Below are 26,872 nucleotides of genomic sequence, written 5' to 3'. Positions count from 1 at the left end.
GTTCATCAGGCACCAGCCATTCAGTGCTTTTCAGAAAATCTGTTCATAAATGTTTAAAGTCTATTAAAAATACCAAAAGATTGTTTTTTTAAAAAAACTTGCATAAAGACAGCAGAAAATATTTGAAAGTACTTTTCAATAATTACAGACCATATGCAAAACACAAAGCATTGAAGAATATAACTTAGTTGCTTCTTTTTCTTCTGTACGGTCTTGTATATCCCTTTCATATTCCTGGGACCACAGAACCTGTGCTAAATCAACCTGCAGCAGGATTCAAGAGTAGCATCCTCAGTATAAATCTCGACAAATTTCACTCAGGAGTTCTCCCTGGGCTGCAGGAAAAAAAAATTTCAGGATTAGATATGTTGTCATGAATGTACTCTTGACAATAAATCTGAACTTTCAAATTTTGAACAGATTCTGCTTATCTGGAAATGGCAGCACTGATAGCACTTGGCAGATAATACAGGGCAGTTTAATCGAAAGCAGAAATTTGGAAACTTCACGCAATGTTGAGAAATTCTCCCACCTTCCCCCCCCCCAAAAAATGATGAAACTTCTCTGCACTGCCAAATCAAAGCCATACATAAATTGGAGGTGCCACACCTCGTATTCCATCTGGGCACTCTCGAACCAGCTAGCATTAACATTGACCTCTCCGGTTTGTTAGTGTAGTGGTGGGCTGTGGTTGGCCACTGGGGAATTCTTGCTGTTGCAGTGGACAGATTGAAGGTGCTAAACTGAGCAATTTCTCCCAATCTGCATCCAGTCTCCCTGATGTAGAAGCCGCATCGGGAGTACCAGATACAGTAAATAATGGACCCTGACAGATTCACAGTTAGGAAGGATTGTTGTGGGCCCAAATGGAGTCACAGAGGGCGATTCTTGGGGCAATTGATGGGAAAGCATGTGGGAGTACTGTAGAAAGCAAAAAGGGAAGAGGAAGATGTATCTAGTGATGCAATCACATTGTAGGTGGTGGCAGTTGCGGAGAATAATGTGTTGGATGTGGAGGCTGGTGAGGTGCGAGGCGAGGATGGGAAGAACCCATCCTATTCCATTTGGGGAAGGAAGGAGTGAGGGCAGTTGTGTGGGAAGTATAGAAGTATAGAAGTCACATTTTCTGAAAAAGGAGGATATCTCCGATGCTCTGGAATGGAAACCCTCAAACTGGGAGCAGATGTGTTAGAGACGGAGGAATTGAGAAAGGAATAGATTACAGATTTTGTTACAGAATAAAATGAACTGAATTATGGCATATAACAATGAAGAGAATTTGATATATGGTGAAATAAATGGATATTATTGTACTCAGGCCAAGATTCCTGAATTGTGCCAAAGTGCCTTGGTGAAGGAATTTTAGAGAGTGAATAAAAAAAACACTTTAGGAAGTGATGGCTTCGTTCAAGAGTCAATTTATTATCATAGTAATAAAACAGTGTCACATGACTTGAAATTTCCTTTTGCCTTGTTACAAACAAATTTTGTTATGAATGGAAAATTCACCAGACAATGGTAAATTCAAAATAATAGTTTTTTTTAATTAAGCTATTAATAACATAACATTTCCTACTTATCTCTAAACTTAACTATAACTTAATTCCAACTACGCGCCAATGTAGTGTATGTGAGAGAAAGAAAATCCAAACTATTACAGTTCGAGCTTTTCTGAAAAGTGGGTTTTAAATTTCAGCATTAAACTTCTTATGTTGCTTGAAGATTTTTAAGTCGCAGTTCAGAATACTTTTAAACATCATGTCTTTCAGATCTCTTTAAACTCGTGAGTCTTTTGATAAGCTATCTTTTAGAGAGATATTTCTTCATACGAGTGATTTCACAAACTCCCTCATGCTGAAGAGTTATGGAGTCTTTTTCCACTGATTTCTTTCTTAATCAAGATCTAAATGGTCTTACTTACTTTAAAGCCATTTATTTTGAATATCTTCCATGACAAGGATAATGCAATACAGAACAGCATCTCCTTCTCACTCCAGAGACTACTGTTTTGCCCCTGTGTATTTCACAGGATATTCAATTTCTTTAGTTTCAAAATGTCACTTTCTGGCTTCAATTCTGTTTCTCTGAAATCATGTGACATGACTTCACAGCTGTTTCATTTCTCCAAAAACACAATTGTAGTAGATGACCTTTTGGCTTACTTCAAATTATCTCTTCACATCCATAAAAACATCTGACCTCAGAGGTTTAAGTAGTTTATGACTCCATGAAGTATAAATACATGTCACTTCAAGGAAGAACTTTCTTAATTGCACAGCTGCCAGCATAATACTGTGTTTTCATTCATTGGCCTAGAATCAATTAAGACTTACTTCAGTTCCATTATGATCTGTTCTTCCAGACTTGGTGACATTAAAATGAACTCTCTCTCTCTGAGACTCTGTCATTGTGATGTGACCCTGTCCAGTCCACAAACTAACTTTCATATATATATGTTTATGAAATATAGTTTAACATTAAACTAAAAATTAACAAAAATCCATTACAGACTGCTGCAAGGCAGACAGATTTGCCACTAACAGGAATTGCCAAAGCTGCTCTTATATTAAGAGTGAGAGCAGTGAAAGAGAGTCCCCCCAGAGTCACCGAGTGTCTGTAGATTTGCCTCCGGCGCTTCCTCAGCCCTCGCAGCCATTCAGAGTCCAGTCCAAACCATTGGAAACCCAAGCTCCAGATCCATATCTCTGACATGGTCAGGAACCCTTCAGTGCCTTCAGCTCCTCCTCGCATCCTGGTTCTGATACCTGGTACCTCTCCAACCAGTTCAAGCCAGTTTCCAGCAGTCTGCAGCCCAACGCAAGTCTCCCAACAGCAGTCTCGTGGCTGTTGTAGTTTAATAGGTGCTGCCATCTTTGGCACAGGCCTGCGGTCGCAGGATTCATGGATAATATAAACTGACAGCTCTCTTCACTAATGAAGAGTGCAGTCCTGCCAGAGGTGAGAACATTCATTTCATTTTTTTTTTTAACTCCATTGAATGTAAAATCTCTCAGGTGCATGTAAAATATCCCATTATCCAATTCTAAAGACAAACCTTTGAGTTAATAAAAGAAAATAATATCTGGTTTAATTCATTGTGTTTATTGTGGATTTTGCTGTGTGTGAGTTGCCTGCTGTGTTTCCCTCATTGCATTTATTTACAAATAAAGAAATAAGTCATTTGCAATTAGTTTGCCAAACTACAGGAAGGATATCATTAAGAAGGCAGAGAAAATTTACTAAGATGTTGCGGGTCTTCAATAGAGAGTTACGAGGAAAGATAAACAGGTTAGGACTTTATTCCTTGGAGCGTAAAAGAATGAGGGGAGATTGATAGAGGTTTACAAAATTATGAGGGGTATGGACAAAGTAAATGAGTGGATTAGGAGAGATAAATACAAGAGGACATGGCTTAAAGGTGAAGGGGGAAAGGTTTAGGGAGAACATTAGGGGGAACTTCTGTACTCAGAGTGGAAGGCGTGGAATGGGCTGCCACCTGATATAGTAAATACAGGCTCACTCATGTTTTAAGAATAAATTGGATAGATACACGGATAGGAGAGGTCAGTGGGACTAGTGGAATGATGTTTTGGCACAGATTAGAAGGGCTGAATGGCCTGGTTTCTCTGCTGTAGTGTTCTCTGGTTCTAAATAGGGCTTTTCAAAGCCTTAGTACATTGTACATTTTAAAATTGATTTTGTATTCCTTTACTTCTGTTGGGAATTATTTTATTGGAGTAAAGTTCCAGACATTCCTTCAGCTCTGTGATATGGTATCCAAAAACTGATTTGGTGACAACAACAGAAGGAAGTGGGGGAATTTAGGAAATCTATAGATAAAGCAGATGATTGAAGGGAAGTAAAAATTGCTCTGGTTAGTAAGGAGCTTATTAGAAGTGGAAGTGATGATGGTAGTCTAACCTAATGGTAAACAAAATTTATGTGACCTGATGGCCTTCATGATTCTTGGAAGTCTTCAAGTAAAATAAGCTAACTCCTATTTTTTGTATATCACTTGAAAGAACTGATCATAATGGCATTTATCAGAATGCAATTTCCAGCGAGCAATGGGATATGAATAGAATCTGCAGTAATTTTTATTTTAAAAGTAAATTTATAATATAGTGGAACCCCATTATAACGCGATAGTTGGTGTCCAAAAAATTGCATCATGAGAAAATTAGGGTCGCGCTAAATCGGGGTTTCAATAACCGACCGCCCCTTCTGCTCGCGACAGCCCCAGGACCCCATTGTTTGCAGCAGCCCCAGGTCCCCGCGAGCCCTAAGCACCCGAACTCGCCCCTGAAGGCAGCCCAAAACCCGGGTTCAATGATTCATCACATTATATCTGAATTCGCATTAAATCGGGGCACGTTAAATTGGGGTTCCATTGTAGGCACTTAATCAGTTCACCCTTGAAATCATTCGGCAATACACACTCAGTGGTTAATATCATAAATGCACATGGTGATTTTAGACTGTTCAATAAATACTGACACCCTGCAAATATTACATTAATTTCATTTGTAAAGCTGCCACAAAAATTGTTTCTCATTTATTTTGTATCTGGTGGTTTTGAAGAGAGAAGTTTGAAATATTTTCAATTCAGCACAGTATTTTTCCTTCCTTCATTCATCATTTTAAATCTCAGTTAAAACATTGAATGAAATGTCTGTGAGATCTTTGTCAGAAGCTACAGTCTGAGTCTTATATTGCTCTCTGACATTGAAAAAAGTTAGTTCACCCATCAAGTCTATGCTGGTAGGCAGAGGAATCTCATTCCCTCGTTTATTTTCCCGCAATCCATTCTCTTTCACATGTGTGTTGACTTACGCCTAATTCGCCTTCCATTCTCCTTTAGCAGAAATAACTTACGAGCCAATGCACTGTCCAACTAGCATGTTTTTAGGATGCAGAATGGATGGGGGAATTCTACTTGGTCATGGAGAACATGGAAACTCCATGAACGCAGCACCTCAGATCAAGGTTACATCAAGATTCTTGGAACTATTCTTGGAACTCTTCCTGCAGCCCAACGGTGTGACCCAGAAGATAGTTTCCAATGGAATCTTGATGGAATATTTCAAGTTTGTTTATTGTCACGTGTACCGAAGTGCAGTGAGAGTTTGTTTGTAAGCAGTCCTTCTAGTCAACACTTTCATATTACAGCAAGTAGAACATAGCACAGAGTTATAGAGAGAGTTCAGTACTGAGCAAAGGCTATATTATACTATTTTGAGGTTCTTTCTGGACTGAGATAACAACAGGAAAGAAACTGATCTTGAATTTGGTGGTGTTATGGTCTTACACTCGTGGATCTTCCTGACTAGAAGGAAGGAAAAGAGTCGCTGTAGTAGAATATGTTGGCTGCTATTCCAAGGCACTGGAAAGTATAGATGGAGTTGATGGAGGGAATGAGAGGTTTGTTTGATGGTCACAGCTCATTGCAGTTTCTTGCAGTCTCAGACAGATCAGTTCCTGTACCATGCAGTGATGAATCATGACAGAATACTTCCAAAGATGCTTATGTAGAAGTTGTTAAGTGATGCAGGTTACAAAAAGCAGATTTTCTCTGGCTTCTGAGGAAGGAGAGTTGCTGGTGTGCTTTCTTGGCCATCGTGTCACAACTTTACTCCTCAAAGCTATCTATAATCTCCACCTCAGCTCCATTAATAGGGATAGGGGAGTGAACTTCACACCTCCTTCAGATGGTTATGTCTAGTCTTGTGGTTCTTAACTTTTTTTTCAGACTAAGGCTGCGACAAAGAAACACACACACTTGCAGTGTGGGAGGTTAAGTTCTGAGATTTATTGAGGCTGGAAAGGTTCCTTTTATACAGTTGGAGTTCCTGCCTTTTGTTTGATTGGCTGATATCAGCCGCATGAATAACAATAGCGGGCGGGAACATTCTTGCATGTGAATACCCTTCTTCCCCAGGCTGTTAGCTGGGCAGCTTGGCCAGTGCCATTTTAGTGCTGCTGGTCTTGTACTGCTCGAGCTTTCAACCGAACCGGTTTGCAGTGTTAAGGGACGTGTTATGGTGTGTTATGCTGCTGTTTACTATAGCGCGCACCACGCTGACTTGATCTCCGTGGAGGCGGGCCGCCACACTTTATCTATTTTAAAGTATTTTATTTAATGTTATTAAAGAATAAAAAAAAACACTGCAAACATACTCTGAACATAAAACCTCCCAATCAAAATCAAAGCTCAAGCCACTTTAATGAGACCCCTGTTCCTGAAGTTTCTTCACCAGTTTCCACATCCTTGGTTCTGTTGTAGATAATGCACACCTGAGATCTGCCAACTTCAATACGATTTTATGCCTTTGTCTTCAACAGTAGCAACATTGATAAGCCTGATTCACAAAGATAAGTGGTCGTGAAGACAGTCCTTTGTAATGTTGGGGCAACTGTCTGTCATTTTGGCCAAAACTCAGAGATACACAAAGTCTCAAACACATCTTTGCATTCAGAATTATTTTGAAGGACAATCAGTTCATCTTGCAGATCATCAGGGACTTCACTTGAACAAGAAAGAGGTACTTCACCAGTGCCAGTTATTCTCAGCTGATTTCTGGGAGACACTTATCTGGCTTTAAAAATTTGAGATATAACCCTTTTTAATCTTATGGAAATAGATTCCTTTTGAGATTAAAAAAAATAATAAAAAGCCTGATAACAGTTCCTATTATCTCAATAAATTCTGATACTACATGAAAATATTAAAAACCAACTAAAAACAAGAGATCTACTCCATTATGTGCTGTTTGTTTTGTATAATATGTTTTGTGTTTCAAACACAGTGTTGCTAAAACGTGATTCTGCTATTTCTCGGCGTGTATTTTAATTTAATTCATCATATTTTTCGTTATTTTTTTTAGTTTCATCTATGTTTTAACTATAAATATACAGCATGAATGTTTATTGACATTATAGGGTGGCATGGTTAATGTAGTGGTAAATGCAACACCTTAACCCCAGTGATTGGGACTGAACTTTGAATCCCACGCTGTCTGTAAGGAGTTTGTACGTTCTGCCAGTGTCTGCGTGGGCTTTCCCCAGGGCCTCTGCTTTCCTCCCACCATTCAAAATGTACTGGGGGTGTAGGTTAATTGGGTGGCATGGAATCTTGGGCCGAAATGCCCTGTTACAGTGTTGTATGTCTGTATGTCAAAATTTAAAAATGTACAATTATTATTACAGGTAATATTGGTTTCAAAAATGAGTCTATTTTCAAAGATCTAAAAAAGGTTATATCTTAAAAAAAATTTTTGGAAGGAATTAATATCCAAATCGTGACAAGCACACGGAATAGCATAACAAAACTTACGAAGGATTCATCTTCTGAATAATTACCTTGCATAAATACACAGTCTGTTAGCTTGTATTTAATTTATTTCTATAGTGTTGGTATGTTTCCTTGAACATTAAAGGTTATTCATTTCATCACAATAGCCAAGCAAATTTGTAACATATCCTACAGTAACACAATCATGTGCAGGGTAAATCTTTGATGAAAATTTTTGCAAAAATAATTTGTATCTAATTTTAGAGGAGAAATATATTGGGCCTTCCTCTGTTATAAATATATATGTATATATAATAAATATATAATATGTGTGTAGGAGCCTCTTGAGATTTGACTGGTGAAGAACAACAAGCAGTAAGAAGACAGAAAGCACACATTTCTGAATTAGTCTGAATCTATCTTGTGTGGCGGTCTGATAGGAGGTGTGACTGAGTGCTTAGTGCCAAACTGTTTATATTGAGAGACCAAATGACCTCATTGACCCAGTGGTACTTGGCTCCCCACCCCACCCAAGGTCACTCAGGAGACTGAGACATGACCTGACCTCAGTGGGTTGGGATGACTACGTGGCCCACGTAGAAGCACACTGGCCCACTGGTTAGGAACTACTGGTCTCACTCCTTAATGTTGCTGGCATTGAAGGAGAGATTGTTCTCCTGGCATCAAGCCACTCGTCCTTTTATCTTTCTTCTATATTTTGGCTGATCATTGTGGTGTCATGCATTAATTTTTGGATGAAATTAGATAGATGTTCGACCACACAGTCATGGATATGCACAAGAACGCAGCCTTATGGGGCCTTGATCTCCAGAATTATTGTGGAGGAGGTGCTGTCACTAATCCTTATTGATTGTAGCCTGTAGGACAAGAAGTTGAGGATCCATTTGTCAGGGGAGTTGGGTTTGCTGAGATATTTTACAATATCCTGCTTAATAGATTCATTTAGAAAGTCAATGAGGCCTGGAATCCATGGAGCCTTGGCTGTGTGGATTCAGAATTGGCTTGCCTGCAGAAAGTAGAGGGTAATAGTAGACAGAACATATTTATGCCTGGAGGTCAGTGACTAGTGGAGTTCCGCAGGTATCTGTTCCGAGACCCTTCCTCTTTGTAATTTTTATAAATAACCTGGATGAAGAATAGAGGGATTGTTCAGTTCATTTGCAGACAGCTCGAAGGTTGAAGCTGGTTGAGGTTACAACAGGAGAAAGACAGGATGAGGAGTAGGGAGGAATTGTGGCAAATTTCAATTCGGATAAGTGTGAAGTGATGTATTTTGGAAGACCAAACTTGAAGGTTGAATATATAGTTAATGGAGGATTCTTGGCAGTGTGAAGAACAGAGGGGCCAAGGGGTCCAGGTTGATAGGGTAGTTAAGAAGGCTTATGGTATGCTGTCCTTCATTTGTTGGGGAATTGATTTCAAGAGTCATGAGGTAATGTAGCAGTTCTAAAAACTCTTTTGAGACCATACTTGTAATATTGTGTTCCGTTCTGGTCACGTCATTACAGGAAGGATATGGAAGCTACGGAAGGGGTGCAGAGGAGATTTACCAGGATGTTTAGGCAAGTAGTAAATGATGTTCAGTGCAAATCATAGTGTAACTTTCTCTGAGGGCATGTTAGCTGATTTGTGTGTAACATTCAGATTCTTGAACTGGTAAATATTCAAGGAGAGGAATTTTTTTTGAAGTTTAAGGGTTATTTGTATTCACAACAATCAAAGATTTTGTTTTTCTATGATGACATTTTGAATATATTGAGTTGCATCGTGAGGAATTGCTGCTGTTCAATCATTGAGACTGAATTAAGTCCCAGAAGCCATGAAAAAAGATATTTGGGATTTGTTAATTGGCTTACAATTCAGTTTCACCACCACCCCCCCCCCCCCCCCCCCACCTCCCCAATCACTGAATGAGCTCCAAACAGACTCCAGAAATACTCTTAAAAGGGTTCTTGATTTATTCACATTTCTTTGTGCCACATTAGGGATATTGGACTGAAATGGAGCTAAAACATGAGCATCTCCTTTTAAGCAAATGTTGTAACCTCTAGCTTTTAACTTAATTATATCCTATAACATTAACCAGATCTCATAAATTATAACAAAACTTATTGCTGCTGTGATTTTCTGCCTATATTTTTGCTGTGGTTGCATTTTTCATGTTTGGGAATTCTGATGCAGATGCCATATGTACATTTGGTATGCTTTTCCCTTTGATAGGAGTAGATTTCTTTCCAAACAAATCGGAAAGACAAAAACTCTCTGCTTTTATGTTTGTACATGGAGAACCTTTCATTACAATGCTTTGCACTTTAAATATTATATTTTGCCAGATAACATTGAGCAGATATAAAAGCAATTATTTTCTCCAGCTGGTGAGCTTTAATGGAATCACTTCCAATTGTGTGGCAACCAGAATTGCATGCAATATTTTTGATGCAGTCTTACCAATGTCTCTTACAGCTGTAAAGAGACATCTAGTTCTTGAACAATACTCAATGCCCCATCTGATGAAGGCAAGGGCACCATATGGCACCTTCACCACAGGTCTACCTGTGTTGGCACTTTCAGGAATCTATGTATGCATACTCTTGTGTCTCTCTGTTCTACAATATACTCGATGTCCCTGTCATTCACTGGTTAAATTCTGTTTGGTTTAACTTCCCAAAATACATCACTTCAAACTTGAAGTCTCTTGCAAGGCTCATCAACATTTTGCTTGAGAAATAAATCCCTGGACACACAAGTTCTATCCAATCTTGTCCCCTAGTACATTGTTTGTCCAAGTCACTGTTATGGAAGTTAACATCATTGATTATTCCAACCCTATTCCTATAGCTACCTGCAATCATCCTTCCTATCTACTCTTCTAATTGCCACTGGCAACTGGAGGGTGTGTGCAGTACAAATCTATCAAAGTGACCATACCCTACTAAGTTCTACCCATGCAGCCTCATTGAATGTTACCCCAGGAATATTCTTTCTTAGTATTGCTATGAATTAGTATTAAAGATTGAATTCCAACTGTCATTCCTTGGCTCACTTTCCCAGTTGTTTAAATCCTGTTGTAACCTAAGACCATGATCTTTACTTCCACCACACCACCAATTTTGGTGTCATCCATGAACATATTAACAATACCAACTGAATTCTCATCCAAATCATTAATGGATATGATCCTTGAAGCATGCCACTAACCTCAAAAGTTAAAAGTAACTCTCCACTACTGCTCTCCGACTGCTGCCATCAAGCCCATTTTGCATCTATTTGTCCCTCTTACCTTTGATCTCATGTAATCTCATCTTGCAGACCAGTCTACCATGCAGAACCCTGTCAAAAGCCTTACTGAATGCCATGTAGACAATGACTACCACCTGCAATGGTTCATGATCTGTACACATTTACAACCAACTCAAATATGAGACACAATTTCCCTTTCACAAAGCCATGCTTTTTATCCTTCATCTCTCCTTGCCTTTCCACAGGCAGTTGAATCCTGTCTCTCAGAATAACCTCCAGTAACTACTTCTGATGTCACACTCCTAGAACGTAGAACATTACAGCACAGTACAGGCCCCCCAGTGTTGTGCCGACCTATATATTCCTACCAAAAAAAAGTACACAACTACCCTCTAACTGTCTATTTTTCTTTAATCCACGTGCCTTTCTAAGAGTCTCTTAAATGCCCCTAATGTTTCAGCCTCCACCACCATCCCTGGCAAGGTATTCCAGGCACCTACAACTCTAAAAAAGAAACAAACTAACCTTCCTTTACTTTGTCCACATGTCCTCTGGTGTTTGCTGAACCTGCCCTGGGAAACAGGTGCTGGCTGTCCACCCTATCTATGCCTCTCATAATCAGATTTCAGATTTATTGTCAGAGAGCCTACATGTCATCATATAGAATCCTGAGATTCCTTTTTCCTGTGGGTGTGGCAGAATCGCTACTAATTGATAGTGCAAAAAATAAACTGTACACAACGTAAACATGTAAACAAGTAAAAGAACTGTAAGCAGATAACAAATGTAAACAAATTGACTATGCAATACAGAGAGAACAAAAGAAAATTAATAAAGTGCACAAGTAAGAATCCTTAAATGAGTCTCTGATTGAGTTTGTTGTTGAAGAGACTTATGGTGGTGACTGCTATTAAATCTTCTCTCATCCTTCTATGCCTCAAATAAACAAAGTCCCAGCTCTGCACACCTTGCATCATAAGACATACTTTCCAATCCTGGTAAATCTCCTCTGTACCCTCTCCATAGCTTCCACATCCTTCCTGTAATGAGGTGACCAGAACTAAACACAATATTCTATGTGTGGTCTCACCAGAGATTTGTAGAGTTGCAGCATGACCTCTCTACTCTTGAACTCCAAACCATTATTAACGAAGCCCAGCATCCCATAGGCCTTATTAACTATCCTATCAACTTGTGTGCGACCTTCAGGGTTTATGGATTTGGAAGCCATGGACCCTCTGTTCATTCACACTCTTAAGTAACCGACCATTAACCCTGTACTCAGTTCTGGGTTGTCCTTCCAAAAACCTCACACTTGTCTAGATTGAACTCCATCTGCTGCTTTTCTGCCCAACTCTGCATCCTGTCTATATCCTCTTGTAACCTTTGACAACCTTCAGCACCATCCATAACTCCTCCCACTTGCATCATCTGCAAAATTACTGACCCATCCTTCCACCTCTTCATCCAGGTCATTTATAAAAATCACAGAGCAGGGGTTCCAGAACAGATCCTTGTGGTACTCCACTAGTCACTGACCTCCTCAAAAAGCTCAATTAGATCCCTTGCAGCTCTTCTTAAATAGTACACAGTTCACCTTCCAGTCTTTGGTACCTCATCCAGGAGTAGATTTAAAAATCTCAGCTATGGCCTGAGCAATTTCTTCCCTTACTTCTCATGACCCAGGATATATGTGGTCAGGCTCTAGCTTCATGTGCCACTTTGTTTGTCATTCTGACAAGTTTCAGATGTCTCTGCTTTCCCTAGCTTTTACGATCTTCTAAAGAGACAATATAGAGAAGTATTCATTTCAGATCTCACCCATCCTCAGTGGCTCCACATCCACACTGATCCTTAAGGGGACTTAATTCTCTCTAGTTATTCTTCTCAATATACATAGAATCTCTTGGGACACTCCTTTACTGTATCTAATAAGGGTATTTCATGTCCCTTTTTTGTTCTGTATCCTTTCTGCTGCTCAAGGGATCCACAATCCCAATTGTGTGTACCTGACATATGCTTCCTCTTTGTTTTGGAAAGTAACCAGAATATCTCTTATCATCTAGGGTTCTTTAATCCTGCCATCCTTGCCCTTCACTCCAACAGGAACACTTTGGCCCTGAACTCTCCTTGTCTTAATTTTAGAAGCCTACCACTTACCAAGTATCCCTTTATCTGCCAAAATACTCACCTAATCAAGCTTTTCAAGTTCCTACCTTATGCCACCAGAACTTGCCTAAGCTCAGTTAAGAACCTCAACTTGTGGACTAGTCCTTCCTTTATCCTTAACTATTTTCAATTTGATAGAATTATGGGCACTGGTCATAAAATGCCCCCTACTGATGCTTCAGCCACTTGCTCAGCCTCATCTGAGTTGGAGGTTGAGTATTGTTTTCTCTCTCTTGCAAGGCTCATCAACATTTTGCTTGAGAAATAAATCCCTGGACACACTTCCCCAAGTTCTATCTTGTCTTGTCCCTTAGCACATTTTGTCCAAGTCAATGTTATGGAAGTTAATATCATTGATTATTCCAACCCTATTCCTACAGCTACCTGCAATCATCCTTCCTATCTACTCCTCTAATTGCCACTGGCAACTGGAGGGTGCATACAGTACAAATCTATCCAAGTGACCATACCCTACTAAGTCCTACCCATGCAGCCTCATTGAATGTTACCCCAGGAATATTCTTTCTTAGTATTGCTATGAAGTTCTCCCTAGTGCTTACACTTCCACAGTTTGCTTATATCAAGTACAACAGTATACAATAGTGTAGGGTTGCTTCAAAATGTTAATCTTTTTCATATCAAGTCATGAGGTAACAAATGACGATTTATGCTGCAATGATGAATGGCCCTCTCCTCTTATCATTATAGAACCCTCCATCACACCTGTAGCATCTGCACCTTGAACCAAATTGAGCTGACAGCCTGCCCATCAACTGTATTTCTATCTGAGCTATAATACTGTACTGTATTACAATCCCATGTGCCTATTGTGTCCTGAGCTTATTTGTCCTTCCTGTCAGGTCTAATTTGATGTGTATCAAGGTACACTTCATGACCAGCAACATCAGTGTTAATAAATAAAATGTGCATGGTAGGTAGATAAACAAATTTTGTAATTTCAGACCTGCAGTGTACCTTGGAGGTAGTTTCCTTATGGTGTTATTCAATCTCCATATCCACAAATTTTCTCAAATTCCACTATTTATTTTTCGCTGACTATGGTGTTTCTCTTCAAATGTTGCGTATGCTGTCTTTCTAACCAGAAGTAAAGTCGATTTCCTAGATTAAAAATAAAATCAAGACCATTCACCACTGCTGTGTAAAAAGTGTTTATTTAATTTTTGTGTTCATTTGTTTTAGAGCAATCGCCTGCTGTTGTACTTTGTGTTTGCACTAGTTCATACAAATTGTGGACGAATCGTATTAAGTATTAGGTGCACAATGTATTCCTTAGATCAGAGGGAGTGTATGAATATGAATGTTTTTACAAAACAGGTTGGATTAAAATAAATTGAATGGTTCATACAGCAGCAATTGATCCTTTGGTCTCGAATGACTTTGTTGGAGTGTCGTAAGATTGTGAGAGTGCAGCCAGTCCAGCTCGAATTTCCATCACCTGCATGCATATATGAAGTCAGGCATAATCAATAGACAGCCGAGCAGACAGCACAGATGCTGTGCCTTTCTGACTAACCTTAATGGAATAATCCAGTGGTCCAGAGGGAAAAGCTGAGTTCTTAGTGGTTAGAGAGTACCGTATTCTTCAGCCATGACAAGTATAAAGGATCATGTCTGACTCTTTTTGGACTCTGCTCTCCAATTTCTCCATGCCGGACACAAGCATGCTCCGACGTTCTAAAAGGTACTGTCTTTTATTTTTCATTCTGCTATGGTTCTGTCCAAGCTGCAATCCTATATTACAGGAATAATGTCGCTATAATTGTGTGCCTTCGTCTCCAAAAATTATGCAAGGGTTACTGAAAAGATACGAGTTACATTTAAAAAAAAATACTGTATGGTTTTGTAGAAAATCTGTTGTGAATAAAGCAAATGCCATCTATTTTTTTACGGTTACTGATCTTCAATGAAGGAATATTGTTTGCCAATTGAAGGGCAATGCTGCAGTGTTCAGTAGCTTGTTTTTGGAGAATGCTGGGCATCATGCCAGACTGGTGTTGGTGAATACTGAAAGAAAATGAAAGGCTGACTTTCAAAACTGAGCTGAAGGATGGGTGCAGCATTTGTGTATTTGTACATTGTGAATTTGTCACACTTATCGGTATCCCTATGCTGCAGTTCATGTCTACTGATTAGATTTATAAAACAAAAATGTCTTTTACCACAGTTCAACGACTGGGTTGTATCTCCATTTTTACTCCCTCTGATTCTATGAAAATAACATATTTCTTTGCAGCAAAGCAGTATATACAGTAACTAAATACGAGATAAGCTTTAGTTATTTTGACACAATGAATCGTACTTTGTGTTTGTGAATTTTGATTTTTCATCACTTTTAATTTAATCTGCATTGTTTTCAGATGAGTCGCTAATTTATGGAATATTCCATTTGTTAGTTTTTGCACTGGCATTTCTGTGTTTTTACTACAATCAGGGAATCTGCAGACTTTCATCTTTCACTTTGCACTGGAAACACCCAGAATATTTTTTTTGTTGCATGTAAAGAATAAATTAGGTTAGCTCCAATCCAATTATTTCCCCTTTTCATTTTAAACAATGATTGATTTTATTTCTTTACATGGACCAGTCACTAATGCTGTGAAAATTACACTTTTCCAGTTTTAAATGACAGTCCTGATTGATGGATTACATTCTAATTTCTGCTCGATTCACATTAATTCTTGATTTCCCTGTTATCCAGATATCTATCTTAGCCTTGAATATCCTTGATTGCATCCACAGCGCTCTGGATAGTAAAATTGCAAGAAAAAATTCCTTCTCAAATTATACCCAAGTTCCAGGAAAATATCCTCATTGCATCGTCTTTGATAAGCTCCATCAGAAGCTTGCAAGTTTGAGTGATTCTCTCATACTTCTGTTATCTAGAATATGTGGCCAGCCCCTAAGAACAGTTGCTTTGATTACTAGAATCAGTCAGTGGAATAAAATATCCTCTGACCAGGAAGTGAACTTGTAATTTCTAAAACTATACGAACTATGGTCAGGTATAGAAGCTGATCTCAAAACAAGCATTCCATATCACAAAATACAGTACAACTCCGATTATCCAAAATGGTTAGGATAAACTTTTTTTTGGATAACTGCTCATTTTTTGTAAACAGCCCAATAGTCACAGCTATTCTCTTGTATTAATGTTTAAACAACAACAAATAACAAGAGAAGGCTTTTCAAGCATTGAAATAATGCTTAATTCTCACTAAACAAATGCTGGCTGCAACCCCGCGACCAATCACTGAGAATTCCCAACCTGATGCATCCCCACCACTGCCATTGATCGCTGGGGAAGCTTCTTGGGCTGGTGAAATACTCACGGGCCAGTTGTCAGGCTCCTATCTCCCTGGTCACCGGAGCTCCCGATGGTGTCCCGACTTTGAATCTTCCCCAGGCTTAGGGGAGTCTGGGCGTGAGGTGTAGGCTGAAGGGAGGGTTCGAAGTCCAAGTCGGGAGCTCCGTTGTGCTGAGGAGGAAAGGAATGCCAATGAGCTTGAGAAACTACTCCTGCCTGTGAGGCCACCCTCCTTGAAGATGCCGGGACAAGGGATTCTTCTGACCACTTGCGACTGCGAGACAGTGGCATGAAGTTTGAGAGGGAGAGTTGTAGAGAAAAGTCAATAAGGCAAGGTAAAGAAGAAATGGAAAGAGAGCGGGAGGGAGTTACGTGAAACTAGGATAATTGTCGTTCTAATTTCATGTCGAGTGAATTTTTTTCAATCTGTGAGGTCAGTTTTGCTCCAAAGTTTAAAAAAAAATCTAGGATAAATGAGGATATCGGAGAATCCGATTCAGATAATCAGTGTTGTACTGCATTGTGGACTCAGAAGTTAGAGGTTCAATCCATATTGAATCATTCAATGATTTAGACCATTGCATGCATGATATTAACTGTAATTGTCAAGATTCATTTATATTAACAACTTGTATGAAATTGCAATTCATGTGGTTAGTAAGTTTGAGGAAGGCATCAAAATTGGTAGTATGATGGACCATAAAAAAGTTTATCTGATTTTGCAGCAATCTGAATGAAATGGGAAATTGGCCAAGGAATGGCAGATGGAATTCAACTCTAAAATTCAACCTCTAAAATCTGTACTCTCTGTGGTTGAAGTAAAAACACAATGCTGGAGAAACTCAGCAGGTCAAATAGGGTCCTTTATATAGCAAAGGTAAAAATACATAGCCAATGTTTCAAGCTTGAGCCCTTCATCAGGGTTTGGGAAAATGTCGGCAGGTGTCTGAACAAAAATGTAAGGTGGGTTTCAGATGTAGTCGCAAAGGCAGGAGGTGATAGGTGGAGAAGGGAGGGAGGAGAACTGGAAAAGGGGAAGGGAAGAGGGAGAAGAGGAGAGCAGGTTAGCAGAAACCAGAGTTGGAGAGTGCGCAAACGGAAAATCAGGTGGTGTTCTTCCAATTTGCAGGTGGGCTTGGTGGGATAGTACACAAGGCCATGGACAGACATGTGAGTGTGAGAGTGTGATGTAGAACTGAAATAGTTGGCTACTGGGGGTCGGGTCTCTGTTGCTGTAGGTGGATCAAAGGTGCTCAGTGAAGTGGTCTCCCAAGCTGTGGCAAGGCTCTCCAATGCAGAGAAGGCCACTAATGGAGCACTGGATGCAGTAAATCAGTTCTGTGGATATACAAGTGAAGTGTTGGTTCTCTTGAAAGACCTGTTTGGGGCTTAGGACTGTGGTGAGAGGGGAGGTGTTGGTGTGTTCCACCTCCTGTGGCCACAGAAGAAGGTTCTGGGGTAGAGGAGGGGTCAGGGGAGATTGGTGGGGAGGGATGAGTGCACAAGGGAGTCATGGATGGAGCAGTCCCTTTGGAAGGCAGAGAAGGGAAGAAAGAGGAAGATGTGTCTCATATGGGGATCCTGTTATAAATGCCGGAAATTCCAAAAGAAAATGTGTTGGATGCGGACGCTGGAGACTCTATGTTTGATGCATCTGGGTGCAGGGGTGGGGCGGGGGGGGATGTGGTGAGGGCCAGAGCAGATGAAGGGGAAATGGAGGAGATGTGGGTGAGGCCTGAGTTGTTAGTGGTGGAGAGTAAGCATGTGGAAGAAGGCACACATAAAGTGTTCCTCTTTGGTAGGTTAAGTTAGGGTATGACTTAACGATAAATGGTAGGGAACCAGAGGGTGTTGTCGAACAGAAAGAATAAGCTGCTAAAGGAAGTGGTAGAGGCAGGTGTAATTACAATGTTTGAAAGATAGTTAGACAGATGTATGGATAGGAAAGGTGTCGAGGGATATGGGCCAAACACAGGCAAATGGGATTCGCTTTGGGAAATGACCTGGCCAGCTTGGACAAGTTGGCTGAAGAGCCTCTTTCCATGCTGTAAAATTCTATGATACTATCTTGGAAAATTTGCAGCTTGCATGCCAAATTCATTGAAAGTATGCACAAACCAATGCCAGTGTCTTCCAGGTCAACATCCTCAGCACTGAGGCCCTCATTAATCAGTTCTATTAGTAAATGGCATGAGGAACATAGTACTTCACCACCCATGTGCCCATTTCATTCAGTGTCTCCTGCCCCATCTATTGAAGAATCTGTGGGTTGGAGAAAATCACAGACAATTTTAGGAGGAAATATGACACATTCTTTAGGATATGGCAGGCTTATCTGTATCATCTTTGGCTTGGCTTCGCGGACGAAGATTTATGGAGGGGTAAAGTCCACGCCAGCTGCAGGCTCGTTTGTGGCTGACAAGTCCCATGCGGGACAGACAGACACGGTTGCAGCGGTTGCAAGGGAAAATTGGTTGGTTGGGGTTGGGTGTTGGGTTTTTCCTCCTTTGTCCAGATATAGTTATCCCCCTTCTAAATAGAAGAAAGTTAAAAATCTAACTTATAGTGGAACATCTGAGATAAATGAAATGAGTCATGGTGCAGATGACATGTTCTTTTGTTTTTGTGTCTTTTTCATTTTATTTTGTTACTTTGGGTTTATATTTAGTTCTTTCAAGGGTCTGTGACTATAGATTTTTGGTTGTTTATATTTGTTTAATTTACAAAATCATTCTTGGGGTATTAGGGTATGGGGGGAAAGGAGAGGGATGAGTGAGGGGGGGGAGGGTAGCAGAAATGGCTCTGAATGTAATATATCATTGTTGAGAAAGATTTTATTGCTCTGGATTTGTGTGTCTTGGAAAATAAAAAAAAATTCAAAAAAAGAATCTGTGGGTCTGAACCAATGACCTCAGACCTCACAATCTGGAGTAGAAGCAAATCATCTTTGAACACAACGGAGCGCCAAAAAATATGAAGTAAGGCAACTGGAAAAGAGAGGAGATTTTCATTCCAAGTTTTTATTGAAATCATTCTATATAAGCATAAATTAATGGAGGTAGAAAATTTGCAGTCATTTCCATTGTAGAAATTGTCCCCAGACATTGCTCTGTTTGGCTGTAAAAACACAGAAATACTGGAGGAACTCAGCTGGTCTTGTAGTGTCCATGTGAGGTAAAGATACATTATTGACTTGTGTTTTTAGAAAAAAATCACTGTCTACAGACTTTTGTGCTTCACTCTGTCTTTGCATGTGTCAATCAGTGAAGTTTTATCAAACTGGATGAGGACCAAGATACACTGCTCGTCTCCTAAACTGTGATTTAGTCTCCTAAAGAGTTCAAAGAATTTATGTTAAATGAAGCTGTAAAAGTTTAATTTTAAGCAATTCGCAGTCTACCAATTGGAGTTGATGGACAATTGAGTAGCAGTTTTAATTATGTAGTGATAGTATTAATAAAATCATGCAGTTTGTTGCTTGAAACATGCCACCAGAAGCATTTTTTCCTCTGATCTGTATTTATTTTTCAAAACTACAACGTTCGAAAGAATTGTATAATAGCCTAATTGATATTTTTACATATGGTATGTCATGATGAATTTGGGTTTTATATAGAATGCACATGTTCGAGTGAAGGGAAATTTAGGCTAAATAGAAGAGATTGTTTGGTGATGCAGGTTAGCAAAATGGGTAATGATAGTCAGCGTTTGTCAGGATAGGGCAGAGCAGATAACCAAGGGAATTGTCACAAAGAGAATGAAATGGGTATAATCAAATAGCTTTTGGAATATTACAGGGCATGTGTATATTTTGCAATTGTATTCCATGCAAGGTGAGAGCTTTGGTGATATCTATGTTTTTTTTTGTTATTCAGGGGAAGTCTGTACCCCAGTCTCTCATGGATAATGAGGGATAGGTGAAATATCTTTTGGTTAAAACCTTGTTATGGAAAAGTGATGGTATAATAAAAATTCATACAAGAATTGAAGGTGGTTTAAGTTATTCAGGAGATTGTAATAAATGTAAAATATATGGGGACATGAAACATAAGTTGTCTATTGGGAAACAACACCAGTGGACCAAAAGGCATAATTAATTTTGTAAAGAAATTTAGACATACAGCACGGAAACAGTATATTTCAACCCACAAGTGTGTGCCGCCCAATTTACAGCAAATTAACCTACACTCCCACTATGCTTCGAACAGTGGGAGGAAGCTGGAGCCCCTGAGGAAAACCCACACAGACGCAGGGAGAATGTACAAACTCCTATGGACAGCGTGGGATTTAAATCCCCGTTCCGATCATTGGCGCTATAACGGCATTGCGCTAACTGCTACTTCAACTGCGCCGCCCACAACAAACATGAGCAAACAATGGCCAATATCTTTAAATCAAATATTTTACAGCAAATATAGATATTGATAGATATCAAATAGAGATAGGAATAGATGTGACTGGATGGGAATGGATAGGGAGCGTTGGAGAGAGAGATGGGGAAAGAGAGAGATTCCTTTAAGGCATGCAAACAAACCTTCATGTGATATGGTCCAGCCATGGCTGACAAGAGAAGTTAAAAATAATACTAGATCTAAGGAAAAGCCTTGTAATGTGGCGAGAAAGAGCAGGAAAGCTGGGTTTTTGGAAAATTAAGTACTTTTTCTATCTTACTCAGTGAAGGGAGTCAGTAAACCTACTGGAAAGATTGAAGTGCAGCAAGTTCACAGCGAATGTAAAATAAAAATAAATTGGTATTGGCGAGAAATTAATAGGTCAAACAGTTGTTAATCCATAGGATTGAAGAGAAGATTGTGATGATATTAGTTACCAAATTCTATAGATTACAGCAAAGAATTGGAAACGTTACTTTGCTATTTAAGAAAAGGAGAAAGTGGAAAAGCCGAGCCACAGGCCAAGTTAGCCAGATATTAGTGGCAGTGACAATGAGATGACCGATATAAGGGAATTGGTAGCAGAGCACTTAGGAAAATAACAGGACTATTATGAGTCAGCTTTTGAAAGGAAATGTCTGACAAATTTATTTGAGCTTTGAGCTTGCAGCTCGCAAAATGGATAAAGGGGAACCAAATGAATATAGTGCATTTGGACTCTTAGAAGGCATTTGATCATTTATTCACAAAATTCAATATTGGTTAGGCATAGATTGCGGATTGAATAACAGATGGAAAAGAATAGGTGGGAGTAAATGGGTCACTATTGTTTAAGGAGTCTGTGACAAAGCAGCTGTTATTGATCTCTGGCTAACTACTCTGGTTCAATGTCATTCGCAATATGCATCGGTGATTTGGTTGAGAGAGAGGCTTTGGGGAATATTGAAGGTCAATGAATGGTGAAGGATGTGGCAGCTGGAATATAACGGTCAACCTTGGGGAAAAAAAAGGAGAGCAGAATTTTTCTTGAAATTTTGTGAACATTCTAAAGATGGGATTTTCAGGCACTGAATGTCAATGAAAGTAAACTATTGCAAAGCAAGCCTGCAGTAAGATATGTCCACTTTCTCAGCAACATTCAATCTGTCATTGCTGCAATTGAAGGTTCCCATCTCCTTTAAAGGGGCATCAATCGTACCCATGCCCAAGCAGAGCAGAGCTTACTGCCACAATGACCATTGATCACTACATATATCTACTGTAACAAAGAGCTTTGAAGGGTTGGTCATGGCCAGAATTAACTCGTACCTAAGTACTGTAGAGACCTGAACCTGCCACAATTGCTCCATGGCAGATGCAATCTCACTGGCTCTCTCTCCACTCATCCCTGTATCATCTAGACTAATTGTTCTCAACCTTTTTCTTTCCACTCACATACCACTTTAAGTAATCCCAATGCCATAAGTGCTCTGTGATTAGTAAGGGATTGCTTAAGGTGGTATGTGATTGGGAAGGGGAGTTTGAAAACCACTGCTCTAGACCCAATTGTAACTGAAATATTTTGCTTGATAAAAGTTGTCAATGGCCCATTTCCTTTTGAGTTACGAAACTGTGCACATAATGAGTCAATTAGGTACGATTAAAACAGTGGTTTTCAAACTTTTTTCCCCACCCACATACAACCTTACGCAATCCCTTACTAATCACAGAGCTCCTCTGGCATCAGGAATACTTAAAGTTGTATGTGAGTGGAAAGAAAAGGTTGAGAACCACTGATCTCAACAACAGCAACATGTACATCAGGCTGCTTTTTATCGACTGCAGCTCAGATCACCTCAATATTGGTTAGCAACCTTCAAAACTTGGGCCTGTGCACCTCCCTCTACAACTGGATCCTTGACTCCTTCATTGGAAAACCTCCGTCATTGCAGATCAGTAATAATGTATCTTCCTCACTGAAGATCAAAATAGGATATGGCTGTATGGCTAAGTAGAATTCCAGTGCCATCCTCAAATTTGCAGTGACCCCACATTCGCAGGTAGAATCACAGATGGCAATGAGGAAGCGCACAGGAACGAGCTAGTGGAGTGGTGCCAGAACAACAACCTTGCACTCAGTGTTAGCAGGACTAAGGAATTGAATGTGGACTTCAGGAGGGGGAAACCAGGAGAGCACAAAAACTAATCCTCATCAAGGGGATCAGCAATAGAAAGGTAAAATACTTAAAATTTATGGGAGTCAACATCTCTGAAGATCTATCCTGGGGCCTTCATGTCAATACAATCATGAAGAAGGCTCACCAGCGGCTACACATTGTTAGAGTTTGAGAAGATCTGGTATGTCACCAAAGACTCTTGCAAATTTCTACCATAGAGAGCATTCTGACTGATTGCATTGCTGTCTGATATGGAGGTGCCAATGCACAAGACAGCTCAAGGCAACAGAGAGTTGTAAACTTAGTCAGCACCATCTTGGTGATTAGTTTCCACTCTATTAAGGACCTCTGCAAGAGACAGAGTGACAAGAAAGTAGCCTCTATAAATCAAGGACCATTCAAGTGGGCCATTCCCACTTTTCACTATTACCATCAGGAAGGAGGTACAGGAGCCTGAAGATGAAGACCCAGTGGTACAAAAGCAGCTTCTTCCACTCCAACATTAAATTTCTGAATGGAAAATGAAGCATGGACACTACCTCACTTTTTAACTTGTTTTTAAATAGTGTGTTTAAAAGAAACATAATCTTTTACAATTTTACTGCAGCAAAATAACAAATTTCATGGTACATGTTCATGAGAATAAATTCGGATTCTGAATTCGAAGTAATTTGGAAGGCCAAGGACATGAAGACCTCAATAGTAAGGGGATTTTAGTTCATCATCAGACTGGTTGGTGATGCAGCACCTGGATTATAGTATTTGGTTCTGGACTTGCTACTCAAGTAGGGATACAGATGTAGCAGCTCACCAGTGGCTTAATTGACGCGGCTTGGGAGGTTCCGAGTGACATCGTGATATCACAATGCGATGACGTCATTTGGAACATGCTGGGATTTAAAAAGCTGTGTGTGACTGAGTAAACGACTTCTGAACTTCGACTCAACTATATCTGATCTTTCTTGTTTTTCATTTCTCACTGTGAAATTGCAACGTATGTGTGGTGGAGGTCTTTGGATATGGTGTTTGTCCAATGAGAAGAGAGTGAGCAGACTGCACTTGTAATCCCTTGAGGTTAGAAGAATGAGAGTGAATCTCATTGAAAGGTACACAAATCTTTTGGGGCTTTACATGTTAGATGTAGTTATGAAGTAAATTCAGGACTGATATAGGAGCATTTTTATTCAGAGAATTCATGCTTTGAAATTATCTGTCCAATCGTGCTGTTGTGAATGCTTAATGTCTGAGTGTATTGAAGGGAAGAAGGGATTTTTCTTTTGTGTGTACTAGGATATTCAAGGAATATAGAGTTAGTGTGGTACAGTGGTGCTGAGGTGAAGCATGATTTTATTGAATGGTGAAGCAGACATGAGGGGCTTAATAATCTAATGTTCTTGTATGCTAAAGATAACATGCTGGTTGATACTTGAAGCCAAATCCAATTCCAAATCCAATTTCAAATCCAATTCCATTTGATGCACATTTGAAATGCTAAAATGCTCGCAATCTTTTATTTCTTTAGTTTTTAACACTTTAGAAAATCTCTTATAGCTCTTTATCTAAATATTTCTATTCCAAGACTCTTTGCATAATAAGCACAAAGATTTTTTTTTGTCCACTGTATGCTGTTTTCTAAAGTTCAGGTATCTGTGGCAGACATGTGATTGGATGATCATTACTGGCGACCATCCAGAGATCCCCACTCTCACAAAAGCCAGTATTCAGCTACTTTGCTTCATTGCAGATGATGTGAAAAATGGCTGTGAGCACTGGATTTTGAAAAGGCATTGGGACCAGACATGCAGGTTGTAACGTTGCAGATTTAAATCCAGGACTTCTTGTTCATCTGTTACTCTGTCGGTCGGATACTGGCATGTACCTGGCGATGTGGAAACTGTCTCACTTGCTATCCGTGTACAGGTAGCAGGTCAAACTCCTTCAGTCATCAGATAAGAAGTGGGGGTGTTCAGTGATGAATACCCAGTGTTCTATTCAGTTCATAAATCCTCAAAATGAAGCAGCCTTTCTCTGCAAGCACAGGACCTGACAATTTTCCAGTATGATCTGATAAATGACAAATGACATTTGGTTCACACAGCACCATGAATTGCCATGAGAGAATTTAAACTCCTGACCAAGACAATCGAAGGAATTTTCTTTGCCAAGTTCCTGACCAGCAACATTTATGCTGGGGCATTTTGAAATGAGAATGTTGGACTGGTTGGATAAGAGGAGGCACCATTGACTAGCAAATGACTAGCAAATAACCACGTTACTACATTAGCCACATCAAAAATCGGCTGTCCTGCACAGATTCCACCTCTAGAAACCACAACATTGTATCCACCACAATGAGGTCAACCTCAGGAGATCATGAGAGAATCAGCATGACAGAATGCATCCAGTTCCAGGATGCTGGACATCCAAGGAAAGTAGACTGTTTGATTTGCATCCTCTTCACCTTTCTATCCATTCTCTCCACCATCTGTCCCACCTATGAAATGTACTGCTGTTAAGGCAACTTCAGCAGCACTTCCCAAACACAAGAGTTCCTCAGCTGAGAAGACAAGTTCTTCAGACACCTGCCCAACCTGCAACTTTCCTTCTGTAATGACTATGCAATCCCTGCACTTTTATTGGATCAAAATCTCTCTTCAACAATACTTTGGAAATATCTTTGCTAAGAGGACAGACAACATCGATTTAAGAAAGCAATTCTTTCACTACCAAATTGTCAAGGGTAATTTAGGGTGGGTAAGAAATCCTGGTTTTCCAGTAGATAGAATTTAAATCTTGCCCTTTGCTTCACCTATAAGAAGGTGCAAAATGCCGGATACTAATTGTCTTTGTTTTCCATCATATTTCAGGAGACTGAGCTTTTAAAAAAAAATTCAATAGGAAGCCGAAGCCAAAGTGAAATTTGAAATGAAACAAGAAGTATGTCTGCAGAGAAAAACAGTTAATATTTCAGATGGATATTCCTTTGCCATTACTTAATTTCTAATCCTTGTACTTTGTGACAGAGATTAATTTAGCAACATATTCATGCAAAGCAACCTGAAAATTCTCTAAGGCCAAAGAAATAGTCAAAAGGTTTGAAATGTGACAGGATTATCTTGTCATCTTACAATGTTGACCTGTGAACACCACACAGATCTATGAAAATCTAACAGTCTTAATGAAAAACATGGAGCAATTTTTTCCCCCTTTTCCTCTGCTTTGCCCAAATACAAACTTAGATTTAGCAGCAAATGTAAGATCTAGGTAAAACTCCTTTGCAAAGGTGGAATTATCATGAGTCGATACCTGCACTTGATTTCTCATTTGCAAGGCAACCCTCATTGAAAAAACTTTGTTCTTTTGTGTTTTTAAAACAATAAAAGTCCTCGTGTATTAAATCAATTGGCTACGTCAGCTTTTTTTTTGCTGCATAATTCTCAAAAACATATATTTAAAGAATATTTTATTTGTTTCTGTTCTAATTTTTAGACCTTTGGAAGATTGTGCAAATGCTACTATCACTCCGGGTTCACAGTGTCACAATCCCTATTTTAGGCATCTGAGTATTACAAAGGATTCTAATTGACTTCATTTTTATTTCCTCTGATGTTTGATTTTTATTTAGGGACTTGAGTAATTGTGATAGATGACTCTTTTCATCCAATAGTCAAGGGAGCCAGAAATAACATACATTACAGGAGTGAACAGATCAATATTATTTTTACTGTTCTCTGGCCTATCAAATATTTCTAGCACTTTATTTATTGCCTTGGGTTAACAACTGTGGTTAATTGAAATCAATCAGCTAAACACACTATGGTATTGAGATGCTCATCTCAAAATAGGATGTTGTAGCGAGTGATGCAGTGAATAAAGCACAATAAAAGTTGTCTGTGAGCTGAACCACAGAACTGTTCAATGCAATCTTCACATGAGTTTAAATAATTACAGTTGGCGTACTATCACAATCACCTGACCTTTGAAGTCACATGTCTCCCAGAGTTCTTTGTGCCTCCCGGCCACCGGGAACTCCTGATCCTGCAGGGGTCCGCAACTATGGATGCTGGTTTGATGGTTTCGCCACATAACTCCCCCCAAGAACCAGAGCTCAGAGGTGATACTGCAGTCTTGCCTGCACAGCTAGAACAGGCTGGCGGACTCCCCATGTGACAGAGGCATGACACCCATACTGGCTGATCTAAGTCCACATGTGCTAGTTTAAGGCAATGTACTAAAACTGTTTCTTGTGTGCGGCCAATGTCTATTCTAAACGTGGAGC

At 39.6% G+C, this 26,872-nt stretch overlaps 1 protein-coding gene and 1 long non-coding RNA gene across 6 annotated transcripts in view; one reads left to right on the top strand and one right to left on the bottom strand.

Moving 5' to 3' along the window:
* mast2 (microtubule associated serine/threonine kinase 2) overlaps positions 1-26,872 on the top strand; it is a 416,446-nt gene that overhangs the window by 231,859 nt on the left and 157,715 nt on the right. Inside the window, exon 1 of one of the 5 annotated variants that reach the window (XM_069938764.1) lies at positions 23,465-23,699. The exons of the other annotated variants lie outside the window; for them this stretch is intronic. Within the exon in view, the coding sequence (XP_069794865.1) occupies positions 23,677-23,699 (23 nt within the window). The 5' untranslated portion in view covers positions 23,465-23,676. Of the gene's footprint in view, positions 1-23,464; positions 23,700-26,872 lie in introns of those variants that run through there. 5 annotated transcript variants of the gene reach the window in all.
* On the bottom strand, positions 198-23,439 carry LOC138763874 (uncharacterized). The gene is made up of 4 exons (XR_011357872.1): positions 23,405-23,439; positions 16,072-16,217; positions 13,697-13,840; positions 198-335 (listed from the first exon to the last, which is right to left on the bottom strand). It is a non-coding gene; the product is annotated as an uncharacterized lncRNA (long non-coding RNA).

The sequence above is a fragment of the Narcine bancroftii genome, chromosome 5 (genome assembly GCF_036971445.1).
Source record: "Narcine bancroftii isolate sNarBan1 chromosome 5, sNarBan1.hap1, whole genome shotgun sequence".
Lineage (NCBI taxonomy): Eukaryota > Metazoa > Chordata > Chondrichthyes > Torpediniformes > Narcinidae > Narcine > Narcine bancroftii.
Note: the sequence above shows the minus strand (reverse complement) of the source record. Positions and strands in the feature narration are given on the sequence as shown.